The following is a 14,754-nucleotide window of genomic DNA, read 5'->3' as shown; positions in this document are numbered from 1 at the left end:
GTAATCAGTTCCGTCCAGCATTCAAATCCTGACCGGCACACTCTAGATGTGCAAACTCACTTCTCAGACTCAGTTTCATCATCTGGAAAATGGGAACAACTAGAAATATTTCCAAGAGGTGAGATGAAGTTGCTGGGGTCTGGTCTCCCACCAGGGCTGATGAAGGTGGGCCCCGGGAAAGGGGAGGGTCGAGGGGTTGGGGGTGCCTGGTGAAATCAGTACAAGTGGATTAAAATGCTCTGTGCTGTGGAATCCATTGGGCTGGCCCCTCCTCTGCTGAATCAGGTTTGCCAGGGGCATTGGCCTAACACATTTGAGCACCTTGGAAACACAAGTCACCATGCATGTGTGGGACAATTATAGCTAACTTGGCCCTGGCCCAAACTTGCTGTGTGACCTTGAACACATCACTTGGTCTGCAACTCTTTAGGTAGGACATCAGAGTGTCAGGATTAGCTTGGTTGCCAAGACCCTCAAATGTGCCTTAATCTCCCAATTGTTCAGTAAAGACCTAGACCTTTTTGCTGAGGGCAGGCCCCCTGCCTCGAGTCCTGCATTGTCTCTATTGCATAAAACACAAAAATTTCTTGTTGCTGTGTCTTCAAGAGGAACAATAAGTTAAAGCCACCTGCAAAACACGCTCTGCCATAATCCTGGATTTTTCCAATTGTTTCCTCAATCTTTTACAGTTGTGGTACTCTTACCCGGTTTGATACAGTGTGCTGTGAAACTTGACTGCATCTTTCCAAAGATTTCAGTGTTGGTTTTCTAAGGACGATTCTCTTTTAACCTCATGTTGGATCTGTTTATAAGTATTCAGTCAACAGTATCTTTAGTATCATCCACCAAGAGAAGGGAAAGCAGTAAAAGAGAAGACAATAATTTATTTGGGGTCTTTGAATTGCACTGCGGGGAGCACAGACTCAGGTAACCGCATGGATGTGTCCCCTTGGGGAGTGAGAGCCAGGAGTCTCCACTAGCAAACTGTGCAAGTATTAGGAAATGTACAGACGCAGTTTTCCAGAAATCGTGATTAGAAGATGAAATTACATGATACCGTCCATCAGTCTTCTGAGTACATTAGGTCAGTTACTAGGAAAATATCTTTCACAGATACTTCGCAGAATGGCCAGTTTTTATCCAGAATGCGAAGGCAGCTGCCCTGTGCTCAGCAGCTCCTGTTTCAAAAACCAGGATGAGGTGTTGGTCCCCGAAATGGGAGTCTCTCGTGTTCCGAGGTTTTACACAGGTTCACAGTATACATTTCATTGACAAATGCAATTGCCAGAAAGCATTTGAGAGCAGAGAGAATCTTTGAAATTCGCACAATCCAACTGGGAAGCAAAGTGCATATCCCCTAAAAAGAAGACCCCCCTCTATGGTCACCTTTTCCCTTCTGCATAGGTCAACATGTTATACAGAAGGAGTGGGGAGTGGAGATGATTTGCTGATCTGGTTAAAAGAAGGGTGGTTAAGGGGTGCCTGGGTGGCTCAGTGGGTTAAACCTCTGCCTTTGACTCAGGTCACGATCTCAGGGTCCTTCCTGGGATTGAGCCTTGAGTCAGACTCTCTGCTCAGCAGGGAGCCTGCTTCCCCCTTTCTCCCTGCCTGCCTCTCTGCCTACTTGTGATCTCTCTCTCTCTGCCAAATAAATAAATAAATAAAAGAAGGGTATCTAATGGGCATTTCTAGACTACACCGTCCAGCCAAAACAGAAGACAAACTCTTCCCAAGATCCCATGGAACATCCACAAAGCTACACCACATTCTGAGGCCATAAAACACACCCCTAGCAAACTCCGGAGCATAGATGTCATACACAGTATGCTCTCCACCACAGTGGAGTTAAGTGAGAAATCAATATAAGAAACATATCTGGAAAATTCCCAAGTTTTTAGAGATTCAATAGCACTTCTGACACATGGGTCAAAGAAGTCTCAAAAGAAACTTTAAAATATTCTGTGCTGGGGGCGCCTGGGTGGCTCAGTCGGTTGGGCGTCCAACTCCTGCTTTTGGCTCAGGTCAGGATCTCAGGGTCCTGGGATCGAGCCCCTTGTGGGGCTCCACAGTGAGCAAGGAGTCTTCTTGAGATTCTCTCCCTCTCCCCCTATCCCTCCCCACTCAAATAAATAAGGAAGGAAGGAAGAAGGAAAATCCTTAAAAAAAATATAAATCTGTGCTATTTTAGCACAGGAAATGAAAAACAGGAAAAAGGAAAATGAAAAAAACAAGCAGTTGAAATGTGTGGGGTGCCATGAAAGACGTGCTCATTGGGAAGTTTATAGCATCAAATGCAGAAGTTCGAAAGAAGGAAGAGCCACACAGAATACGTGAGCCAAGGGTGTTTTTCAGAAATGATTCTGCACATTTCGTGAGGGTGGACACGTGACATTACACGGACTGCACAAACAAAGAGCAAACCCTTTGGACCCGAGTTCATAACAAATCAATACCAGTTCACCAGATGTCACAAAGGTTCCGCCCCATATTTGTGAGTGGGTGTGGAAGTCGGGGTGGGAAGTATGGGCAAGAGTATCAGGTGACAGAGAACCTGTTCCAATTCAGGTTCCGCCGTTCATCACTCGAAAATCAGTACTCGAGAGACACAGACGGTGGGAAAGGAAGGGCTGCTTTATTTGGGGAGCCGGGAATCTAGGAAGATGGCAGAGTGATGTCTCAAAGACCATCTTCCCTGTCCAGGAGGAGCTGGGGGGCATTGAAGGGGAAGGCATGGGGAAAGGGAGGGGGTGCTGCAGGCAGGAGAAGCAGGTGGATAGTCACCCATCGACAGGACCCGGGACAGGCTGGCTGGCCTCACGGCAGCTGTACTTGGATGTGGCCAAGCCTTAAGCTCTGGGAAAGTTTGGTCCTTCTGTCCCAGAGTCTAGGGGTCTGCAAATATCAGGGCCAGTCTGTCCTGCTACAGACCAAGGGACTTAGGTCAGCAAGCAAGGAGTGCAGAAGCTTGAGACAAAGTTATCCGTTCAGACCGGTCGGAGTGCTGTTACAGGAGCTCTGTTCTTTCTCTTCAGTTTTTCTCTAAACCTAAAACTGCTGTAAGAAATAAAGCCTGTGGGCACCTGGGTGGCTCAGTGGGTTAAGCCTCTGCCTTCACCTCAGGTCATGATCTCAGGGTCCTGGGATCGAGCCAGGAGCCTGCTCACCCCCACCCCCGACTGTCTCTCTACCTACTTGTGATCTCTCTCTCTCTCTCTTTCTGTCAAATAAATAAATAAATAAAATCTTTAAAAAAAAGAAAAGAAAGGAAATAAAGTCTATTAGTCGAAAGGAAAATATATACATAGCAGGATGATTAAAAAAAAAAAAAAAAGGACAGAACTCTGTGTGTGAGTGTATGTGTGTGTTAACCTAGAAAAATATCTGAGGGGCGCCTGGGTGGCTCAGTGGGTTAAAGCTTCTGCCTTCGGCTCAGGTCATGATCCCAGGGTTATGGGATTGAGCCCCACATGGGGCTCTCTGCTCAGTGGGGAGCCTGCTTCCCCCGCCCCCCGCCTGCCTCTGCCTGCTTGTGATCTCTGTCAAATAAATAAATAAATAAAATCTTTTAAAAAAAAATAAAGAAAAGAAAAGAAAAATATCTGAAAAGACCTATACCGAAGTGTTTATAGTGGTTTTTGAGTTTTAGGATCATGGATGGTCTTGCTTTTCTGACTTCTCTTCCACTTTACAATGTGCATATATTGCTGTAAAGATCATAGGAAACTATAAAACAGTTTTGTCAGCAATGAAGAAAAAGAGGAAGCAGGAGACCATAAATCAGTTTCTAATGACAATTTCTCCTGGGTGAGGTGCCCATAGCGTTAAAAAGCAACAGTTTCAGCGTTGCCTGGTGGCTCTGGCGGTCAAGTGTCTGCCTTCAGCTCAGGTCATGATCCCTGAGGCTGCCTGGCTCCCTGCTTAGCGGGGAGCCTCCCTTGTCCACCGCCCCTCCCCCCAGCTCCTGCTCGCTCCCGCTCTCTCTGTCTCTCTCAAATAAATGAATAAAATCTTAAAAAAAAAAAAAACAAACGCATCAGTTTCAAGGTTCAGCCTGATAGTCTAGGCTGCTGCATAAAGGGTAAGGGAGCTGGCACGGGAGAAGCCCTTCAGGGATCCGCCCCAGCCTTTGCCCAGCTAAGCTCCTCCCTTCCGAGGAAATGAAACTAACTGACTCGGGCAGCAGGAGGGTTCGGGGGAGGCTTCAGCTGTGGCCACAGGCACTCCTGTCCCCAACCTGGAAATCATGTGGGAACTGGAAGAGACTCCAGCCAAGTATCTGGACAAGTTCATTGAAAACCGTCTCCTGCCAGACACGAATTTCCGCAGGCAGATCAAGGACGCTGTCCACATCATCTCCACCTTCCTGAAGGAGAAGTGTTTCCAAGGAGCCCGCCACCCTGTGCGGGTGACCAAAGTCATCAAGGTGAGCCCAAACCTCCCTCCCGGGGAAGGGGTGGCTGGTTGGACAACAGGTCCCGTACAGACAGACAGACAGAAACAGGGCAGTTCTTCGGGGCTGGCCGTTTCTGACATATCCATATTAAAACAAACAAACAAACTAACTAACTAACTAACCATAACTTGTTAGAATAGATTCTGGGATGAGGACCTACATCTGGAACTTTTAAATAAATACTCTGCCTGAAGTTTATGAACTGCTATCCTTAGCAACGCCCATTTCAGAGACAGGAAAACTGAGACCCAGCTCTAAGAAATAATTTGTTAATGAATGGCCAGGCTGGGCACTCACAATTTCTGCAGAATCATGAGCTGTTTAAGACTATATTCGGGGGGCTTCAGCCAACAACAACTGTTATTCCGATGATTTTGTGTGGCTATGAAAGTTGTAAGAGCTGCCTCCCGTAAAGTATTTATTCCACAAAACCAGAGCTGGGGATTGCTGAAAGGGGGTCCGGCGCCAGCTCAGCTTCTCAACTTCCCTGATGACCCAGGGTTCTCTTTTCTTACTGATGTGTAATTAATATACCATGTGATATTAGCTTCAGATACACAATGTATCAATTCGACCATTCTGTATGTTACTCAGTGCTCTTCAAGATAGATGTAGTCACCACCTGTCCCCACACAGTGTTATTACAGTATCACTGACTGTATTCCCTGTGCTGTACTTTTCATGTCTGGGATTTACTGCATAACCGGAAGTTAGAACTTCTTAATCCCTTTTATTTATGTCGCTCATTCTCCGCCCACCCACCTCCCCTCTGGCAACCACCTGTTTGTTCCCTGTATATGAGTCTCTTGTTTTGTTTCATTTTTTAGATTCCACATATAGCATTTGTCTGGCTTATTTCACTTAGCATGATACCTTCTAGATCCATCCACGTTGTGGGGAATGGCAAGGTGTCATTCTTTTTATGGCTGAAGAATATTCCTCTGTGTGTGTGTGTGTGTGTGTGTGTACTTACCACATCTTCTTTATCCATTCATCTATGGATGGACACTTGAGCTGCTTCCATATCTTGGCTATTATAGTCTTACCATAAGCATTTTTGCATGTATCTTCTCAAATTAGTGTTTTAATTTTCTTTGGGTAAATACCCAATAGTGGGATTACTAGATCATAAGGCAGCTCTATTTTTAATTTTTTGAGGAACCTCCAAACTGTCTTCCACAGTGGCTGTTCCAATCTCCATTCCCTCCCACAGTGTACGCGGGGTCCCTTTTTCCCCCATCCGCAGTAGGGACCCAACCTTTCTATGGTATCGTGGTCTGGTTAAGAGAATAAATTTTGAAGGGTTCCTGGGTGGCTCAGTGGGTTAAACCTCTGCCTTCAGCTCAGGTCATGATCTCAGAGTCCTGGGATCAAGCCCCGTTTTGGGCTCCTTGCTCAGCGGGGAGCCTGCTTCCCCACCCACTCTCTGCTTGCCTCTCTGCCTATTTGTGATCTCTGTCAAATAAATAAATGAAAACTTAAAAAAAAAAGTATAAATTTTGAAAGCAGAGAGCACCTGCTGGCTGTGAGACTTTTTTTTTTTTTTGGTTGTGAGACCTTGAGCAAGTCATTTCACCCCTCTGTGCTTCACCCTCCTCCTCTGTGACTCCCAGCACCTGGTAGGGCTGGGATTCTATGATGTATGTAAACCACCCAGCACGGGCCAGTCTACGCTATAGAATCCTATACACGATAGTAAAGGTTAGGGAGTAAAGAACACAGATGCTAGAACGAGACAGCCAGGGTTTGAATTGCACCTCTGCCCCCTCTTACCGGGAGGCTGGGCTGTTGTACCCCCTCTCTGAGCACTTTGTTGCCACACCCGTGAAGTGGGGTCTGATAACAAGAGTACAGGAGTCGCAGAGTCCTCTGGGCATTATGGGAGCTGAGACTGCTGATGCCCTCAATGCATAGGCTAAGGCTCAAGCATGTTAGTGATTGTCCTCATCATTTTATATAGGGAGGCTCTCCTCAATGACGGTTCTCATTCTCCTCATTTGTTTTAGGGTGGCTCTTCAGGCAAAGGCACATCCCTCAGAGGCCGATCAGATGCTGACCTTGTGGTTTTTCTTAGCAACCTTGGGAGTTTTCAGGAGCAGCTTGACAAAAGAGGAGAGTTCATCCGAGAAATTAAGAGGCAGTTGGAAGCCTGTCAAAGAAAAGAAATCTTTGAAGTGCGGTTTGAGGTTGGGAGTCTGCAGTGGGAGAAGCCCCGAGCCCTCAGCTTCTCCCTCAAACACCCCTATCTCTCTGAAGAGGTGGAGTTTGATGTGCTGCCTGCCTTTGACGTCCTGGGTAAGCGCGCACGTGTGCATGTGTGTGCGTGCACACACACCCACACGCATGCGCGCACACACATGCACGTGTGTGTGCACACACGCACGCCTGCACACGCGCGCATGCACACGCGCGCGTGCACACACACACATACACATGCACACACGGCTTTCCGCCCTTGTCCTGCGTCAAGGCTTCTTTCTCTCTTCATATTTCTGAGCAGAAATCTCCCACAGCTGTAGATTCTGACCCTGTCAGGACATCCCGCAAAGTGGGGAGAAGATCTTAGATTGAATGAAGTCATAACCGGCCACAGGGGTGACAGGAAACAGCAAACTGGCACAATCTGGGGGCAACACGTTTCTCAGGGAATTCCTATCCGGCTGGCTGCTTGTACTTGGGCATTCGCTGGCTGAAAATGAGGCAGTGTAGGCCCGGCCTAGAGTCAACACGTGAACTGCCTCTTTTACCCCAAACACGAGGAGACCTCGCTAAACTTAGCTGAGGGTTGGAATCTCTAGATAATCTGCAGAAACATTTGGACGGGAAGCATCGCCTCTCGGAGGTTCGATTCCCCCAGTACAAAACTGGTTAAACCAGGCCAGCGAGGTCATGCACTTGCTTTCAGCATTAAATGATCATCTGCCTTAAGCTCTTACACCGGGTCTGGCCCAGGGGAGGTGTTCAAAAATGTAAGTTCCCCAACTGTGTCCCGAGGCACCCTTGGGGACCACAGTGAAGTAACTCACAGGGGTGAATGGAATAGGTTAGATTTTAAATTTTGGAGGGAAACACCGTGACAGCTGTCGGATGCCGCAGAAACAACAACTGGTCCCTCGTACTCAACTACGTACATGGAACTGGGGTGGGTTTTATTGTTGTTGTTTGGGTTTTTTTTTTTGTGGTTGTTGGTTGGTTAGTTTTTGCGGGTTTTTTTGTTTTTGGTTTTTGTTTTTGTTTTGTTTTGTTTTGTTTGGCAGAGGAGACCTGTGAGAATAATACCAAAACTCTAGAAGAACCTGGAAATGAGAACGTTTGGGAGAACTTTCCTTGGTGCTACGTCTGGTGTTGGGAGCTGGCATTCCATTGGCCACCAAAATAATAAGAGGGAGAGAGAGAGGGGGAGGAAAGACATGCCAGGCGGAGGGAACCAGCACAAGCAAAGGCCCGGAGAAGAGAGATCAGGATACACTGGGGGACCTGAAGGATACTGAGGATGAACAAAGGGTAGAGGGACAGGGGGAGTGGGGAAGGCGAGGAGGGAGGGAGCTGATCCTGCAGAAGCCTGGACCCTTGGCTGTGGATTTCTCCGGAACACGTTGGGTAGCTGTGGAAGGGTTTCACTCAGGGTCAGATTTCTGTTTTAGAACGACAGCCCAGCTGTAGTGTGGAAACAGGTGGGACGAGGGGTAGGACCAGAGGACAGAGACAGCTGATCAACAGTGATAAGCACAGATTACCCACAGGCACCTGTTGTGGACCAGGCATTGTTCTCTGGCCCTGTGTGAGCCCAACAGGGAGCATAAGTACAGAAATAAATGGAATGATACCTGCTGGGACAAAAAATGTAAGAGGATTGACACAATGGAGAGCAACGGAGGGTGGAGGGTGTTTTCAGACAGAGTGATGCCGGAGAGTCCCCTGAGGAGGTGACATCTGAGCTGAGGCCCAAGGGATGGGAAGGAACCCACCTGGGGAAGATCTGGGGGTTCCAGCAAGTGCAAAGGCCCTGAGACAGGAATGAGCTTGGTGTGTTTGAAGATGAGATGGAAGGCCACGTGGTGTCCATGGCAAGGGAGCAATGTAGGAGGCGAGATGGGAGCGGTGGCAGGAGACAGAACACCTCTAGTTTCCGAGGCCATTGCAGGGATGCTGGATGTAATTCCAGATGTTGTAGGGAGCAAGAAGCCACATGCCCACGTTTTGAAACGCCTCTCTGGGAGCTGGGTTGAGAATGGGCTGTGGGGGAACCAGTGAGGAAGCTGCTGCCCGAAGTCCTGGTGGGAGAGAGGGGTGATGGCCGCCTGGACGGAGTGACAGCAGGAGATCTGGGAGAAGGGAAGGTTGGGGACAGACTCCAGGCCCCTCCTGCTGTGCCCCACGGCCCACAAGCTTGTTGCCCCAGAACAACTGAAAGGACCCTAGAGAAGCGCTGACATCTTCAGGTTGTGGATTTGTCCCTAACAGGTCAGTGGACTAATAACGGCCAACCTAACCCTGATGTCTACATCACGCTCATCCGAGAGTGCCAGACGCTGGAGAGAGAGGGCGAGTTCTCCACCTGCTTCACGGAGCTGCAGCGAGACTTCCTGAGGCAGCGCCCCACCAAGGTGAAGAGCCTGATCCGCTTGGTCAAGCACTGGTTCCAGAAGGTATGTTCCTCCCGCCTGGGGAGCAGAGGAGGAGGAAGAGGAGGAGGAGGGAGCGAAGGAAGCGGGGAGGACTATGGAATGGAGGGAGAGGGAGGGCTCGGAATCCAGAAGGATGAGAGGGCAGGAAGGGGGGAGGAGGGAGGGGGTAGTGGGGAAGGAGGGGCTCCCTGCTCAGCGGGGAGTCTGCTTCTCCCCCCTCCCTCTGCCTCTCTCCCCAGCTCCTGCTCCCTCTCTCTCGTGCACACCATCTCTCTCCTTCTCACTCAAAGAAATAAATAAATAGGATCTTTTAAAAAAAATAATTAATTAAGGCAAAGCAAGACCATCCTTTATGGGCCAGACATCCTGGTTTGCTGGGCAAGGAAATAGGATCACGGAGCCGGAGCATCTTAGAACTTACAAAAGGGGTTCTTGATAAGTGTAACCACTGCCCCCAAGGATATTGAAAATTCATGAGGACGTTTTTGGTAACCATGGTGATGGGGGGGGGGGCAAGGATGCTACTGACAATCAATGGAAAGAAGCCAGGAATATCCGTTGTTTTACCATGAGCAAAATAGTCCCCCACGATGAGGAACTGTCTCTTTCCCTCCATCCCTCTGCTCCCTCCCTGCCCCTCCCCCCCCTCCCCTCTCCCTCTCCCTTCTTTCCCATAAAACAACACAGGAATCCCTCCCTACTCTTCACTCCACTCACCACCACCATCACCACCTGCAACTTACATGCCACATTGCTGTGTGTTTCGAGTCTCTATATTTTCAAGTACCGCAAAGCATTCCTATCATTTTCCATACCTAAAGCTCATTTCAACTATGTGTGTATTTACCACGTTTTCCACCATCAGCTCTTTCTTATATCTCTATCCTTCCTCCGGCGATCATGTTCCTTCTTCCTAAAGTGTGTCCTGGAAGATTTATTCATTTATTTATTTATTTATTTATTTTTTGCTTGTTTTTGCTGACGGTCTTCTGATAATGAGCTCTTAGTTTTTGTTTGCCTGAAAATGTCTTGATCTTAACCTTCATCGTTGATGGGTACTTTTGCTGTGTTGGCAGCCATTTCAGTACAAGGAAATATATTACTCTGTCTTCCAGGGTCACTAGTGAAAAGTCAGTTGTCATGTCAGTCTAACCATAGATCTTTGTAGGTAATGTGTCTTATTCCCCTGGCTGCATTTATATTTTTCTTTTTGTCTTTGATTTTGTTTCATTTCAATGTGAGGTGTCTTTTTTAAGATTTTATTTATTTATTTATTTATTTATTTATTTGACAGAGAGGTAGAGAGAGCCAGAGAGCACAAGCAGAGGGTAGCAATGGCAGAGGGAGAAGAAGAGGCAGGCTCCCCTATGAGCAGGGAGCCTGATGCAGGGGTTGATCCCAGGACCCGGGGATCACGACCCCAGCCAAAAAGCAGATGCCCAACCAACTGAGCAAGCCAAGTGCCCATGTCTGAGGTGTCTTAATAATGATTGCTTTTGCTTCTCCCGCCTGAAGTTCACTGGTACCTTCCCTGGGATTCCTGAATCTGTGAATGGATATCTTTCACCAGTTTTGGAAACTCAGCCATTCTCCTCTAACATTGTCTTTCTCTCTCTTCCTCGCCTCCTGGACCTCCAGTTAAATGTATGTTAGACTTCACTCTATCCTCCATTATCTTTATACCCTCTTCCACATTTTCCATCTTCCTGCCTCTCCATGCTTTATTCGTAACAGTTTATTCTAACATACTCTCTAATTCATTAATCTCCCCCTTTAGTGTATCTAATTTGCAGCTGAGTTATTAATTACAGTTTTTGTGAAGTTTTGTTCAACGATTTTAATTTTATTCTCTTTCAAATATGCTAAGTTACTTCTCATGGCTTCTAATTTCCTGTAGTTCAAGCTCTTCTTTTATTTCCGTAAACAAAATATTTCTAGTTGTTTTAAAGTCTCTATGTGATTCTTCAATATTTAAAGTTTTGTGGACTTATTAGTATTTTCACTTTTTTTTTTCTGATGGTTATTACTCTTGGTGTCTTATTTCCTTGTGTGCCTGGTTATTTCTGTGCCGGTCCTGGTACTTGAAAATTACTTCTGAAATCATTTGAGGCTTTGGGTTTCATATCTTACTCCAAAGGGAATTTTGTTTGGCTCTTAGGAATTCTACAAGTTCTTCCTCTCAGTTGATTTTCACAGTATCCTTATGGGCTTGGTGCTATGATGACCCTTCACCTGGAGGGTTTGAAAAACGAGGCTCCATGAGTCTAAGTTGTCTTCCTGGAATTGGGCACCAATGGAGCCAAGATTCAAAGCCACATCACTCGGAATCCAGAGCCCAGGGGCACCTGGGTGGCCCAGTGGGTTAAAGCCTCTGCCTTTGGCTCAGGTCATGATCCCAGGGGCCTGGGATTGAGCCCCACATCGGGCTCTCTGCTCAGCAGGGAGCCTGCTTCCTCCTCTCTCTCTGCCTGCCTCTCTGCCTACTTGTGATCTCTGTCAAATAAACAAATAAAATCTTAAAAAAAAAAAAAAAAAAAAAAAGAATCCAGAGCCCAAGCTTTTAGCCCAGGAGCAAGTAAACATTTTTCCATAATGCCCTAGGTAGTAAATATTTTAGACCTCGTGGGCCACATGGTCTCTGTCACAACTACTCGAGTCTGTATTATGGAAGCAGCCTAGACTCCATGGGAATGAATGGCCGTGGCTTTGCTCCACGGAAATGTTATTTACCAAAAGCAAATTTTGTAAATGTTGTAAATGTTATTTACAAAAGCAGATGGCAGGCTGGATTTGGCCTTTGGGAAATGTGCTTTCTGCCCCAGCTGGACAAGTGCATGTTTCTGATTCCTTTTCCTCCTCTCAGTGTAAGAAGAAGCTTGGGAAACCACTGCCGCAGCAGTACGCCTTGGAGCTCCTGACAGTCTATGCCTGGGAGGAAGGCAGCAACGAAACAGAGTTCAGCATGGCTCAGGGATTTCAGACCGTCTTGAAATTAGTCCTAAACTACCACCAGCTCTGCATCTACTGGACAAAGTATTACGACTTTGAAAACCGGACTATTGGACAATACCTGCGGGGGCAGCTTGCAAAACCCAGGTACTCCATCTCCACCTGGGTCAGCTCCCCGATGTAAATGAGCCCCTGGGGGCAGGCGTGGCACCTTGGCAATGAGGGCTCCTCATGTGCTGGTCCTCTTTCTTGGCCAGCCGTTGTGCGGAGCCTTTTCCTGCTGGCATCTGATTTATACAACAGCCTCCAACCCTGTGAGGCCTGCCTCTCCATACCTACAGTACGGATGGGTAAACTGAGGTTCTGAGGGGTAAGGAGCTACGCTTAACAGAAAATAAGTGGAAGGGCCGAAATTTGAACTAAAATACCAACAGCTAGAGCGATGATCCTAATTGCTCCCGGGGATTAAGGGCTTGCTGTAAGACTAACGCCCCAGGAAACAGCACCCCGCTCCTGTCCTGAGTCCCAGCCTGTGCCAGGCTGGTGTTTTGCCCTGCTGGGAGCTTCTGAATCCCCCAGACACGGCCCTGGCTTGTCACCCATCTTTCTCTCACTGTTTCTCTCCAGGCCTGTGATTCTGGACCCGGCTGACCCAACGGGAAATGTGGCGGGTGGAGACTCCTACCCCTGGCGGCGGCTGGCAGAGGAGGCCCGGGCCTGGCTGAGCTACCCATGCTTCAAGAAAGGAGATGGGTCTCCAGTGGGCTCCTGGGACGTGCCTGTGAGACGTTCTGCTTCCTCCCTCTCACCCTCCCCCCACCCCCTCTACACAGCATGGGGCATGTGAAACTGATGCATTCTAACGTACTTGTAAGCGACTACGGTCATTATCTGGCGTGTACTGACCTCTCGTTATGTTCTAAGTCCTGTGCGGAGCATCTTACATGTTTTGTCCCATCTCTAACCTCCCATCGTGTCCCTTGAGATAGGCGTGTCCTACTCTCCCCATGTCCCAGGTGACGAAGCAGGCTTAGAGCAATCAAGTGACCTTCATTCTCTCCAGAGAAAGTGTTCTTTGCTCGAATTCATATCCATAGGGTCCTGGGCTGTGCTCCATAGTTTCCGTCATCTTGGCCCCGTTCAGAGGCTTCCTGGGACGTGCATATCCCCTGTCCAGACTTCACTCTTCAGCTAACATGATGATGGCCAGAGGCAGCTCTGTCGGCAGCCCCAGCGGGCTCATTCCTCTATGAATAAGAAAAAATCATAACAACCACCACTTACTGAATATTTGCTTCGGATTCAGGTTCTGTCCTAAATGCTCCCTTATTTCATTAAATCATCACAACACCCTTTGAGGTGTGTGTGTGTGTGCTACTCCCAATCTTACATACGAGAAAAGGAGGCTCGGAGACGTGAAGTCACCTGCTCCAGGACATTTATCTAGGGAGCGGTAGAGCTGGGACCTGGAGTGAGTGGACTCTAACGCCAGTTCTCGGCGCCCCCGTGCTCGGCTCTCCCTGTGCCCACGCAGGGACTGGCCTTCAGAGTTGCCCAGCCCCGGTCTGGGGGTGCTCAGATCCGTCCCTGCATGTGGGCAAGTCAGAAAGGGGCACAGCCTTGAACATGGGGCTCTCTGTAGTCGAGGCAAGTCTCAAGGGGCTGACTGCTGGCATCTGTCGGCTGACCCCTGCCCCAGCCGCTGAGACTTCTTTCTCCCTCCTCAAGAGGGATCCGGGGGGTCCTGTCTCACAGTATGCACCCTAACTGCTCACGGAGACCCAGCGCCGAGATGGAAGGATCGGTTCTCCCAGTGATCATGTGCTTTATGCTTTCAGCTTGCGGAAGACGTCGAGGACATCTGGGCAACTTGTGAGCACAGGATGTATTCTCCCGAGGCTTATGGATGGCACTCTGTAGCTGCTGGGAGGAGCCTCAGCACAGGCATGATGCCGTCCACTGCCCCGAAGGAAGATGACTGGGCGTGTGCTATCCTCTGAGCACCAGTGAGCCTTCAGGGAAGGGTTCCAGAATCATCCAGGCCTGCTCCCCTCATCTCAGAGGTCGGGGGAGGTCCCTTGATCCAGAGGGCAGAAGACGACTCCGATCCTAACAGTGAGCTCGTGTCAGACCTGAGACGGGGATGCAGGCTTCCTGACCCCCACCCTTCCCCTTGTTCTGGGCTCCGCCTCCCCTCAGCAGTGATTTCCCTGCAGCCCCACCTGCCCCAGCCTGGCCTCTGACCATCCTCTCTGGGAGACAACCAGAGAGACTTCACTTTCTTCTGTGTTCCTGGTGCGGGGTCTGCTGTCCAATTTATCATCAGTAACAATAAAAAGATCAGCAAATACCATGTGTTGGGTGTTTATTAACTGCAAGTCCCATGGCTAAGAGCTATATATCTGCATATTATAGGTGTGCATATATAAACCGATTCAACTTGAAATATGTATTGAGCACCTACTGTGTTCTGGGCTTTGGGATCCCTGCCTCCTGGTCTGATGTTTGCGTGCACTGACTTTTAATAGTGGATTATTCTGGATCCTTCTAACTTTCAGAAGGATCTAAGACTGGCCTCTTTGATTCATCCCCTGTCTACATTTCTGATTATTTATGGGGGAGAAGTTTCAGAACTGCCCTGTCTGATGCAGTAGCCCTGAGTCCCACGTGGCTCCCTGGGCACTGGAAATGCCGCTGGTCCAATTCCAGATGTGCTGGGGGGAC

At 48.5% G+C, this 14,754-nt stretch overlaps 1 protein-coding gene across 2 annotated transcripts; it reads left to right on the top strand.

Annotated features, from left to right (window-relative positions):
- The first annotated feature begins 3,937 nt into the window (after positions 1–3,937).
- Positions 3,938–14,383, top strand: OAS1 (2'-5'-oligoadenylate synthetase 1). 2 transcript variants are annotated; one of them, XM_082698495.1, is made up of 6 exons: positions 3,938–4,423; positions 6,460–6,748; positions 8,918–9,102; positions 11,945–12,177; positions 12,658–12,811; positions 13,869–14,383. In XM_082698495.1, exons 1-6 carry the CDS (start codon positions 4,244–4,246, stop codon positions 14,028–14,030), a joined length of 1,203 nt encoding a protein of 400 aa, XP_082554621.1. In that variant the 5' UTR covers positions 3,938–4,243; the 3' UTR covers positions 14,031–14,383. The 2 variants fall into 2 exon arrangements, with proteins under 2 accessions (XP_082554621.1, XP_082554622.1); XM_082698496.1 differs by having other exon boundaries at positions 12,658–12,900.
- Positions 14,384–14,754: the final 371 nt, after the last annotated feature.

The sequence above is a fragment of the Mustela nivalis genome (assembly GCF_964662115.1).
Source record: "Mustela nivalis genome assembly, chromosome: 14".
Lineage (NCBI taxonomy): Eukaryota > Metazoa > Chordata > Mammalia > Carnivora > Mustelidae > Mustela > Mustela nivalis.
The sequence above is the reverse complement of the archived record's forward strand: the minus strand, read 5'-3'. Positions and strand labels throughout refer to the sequence as shown.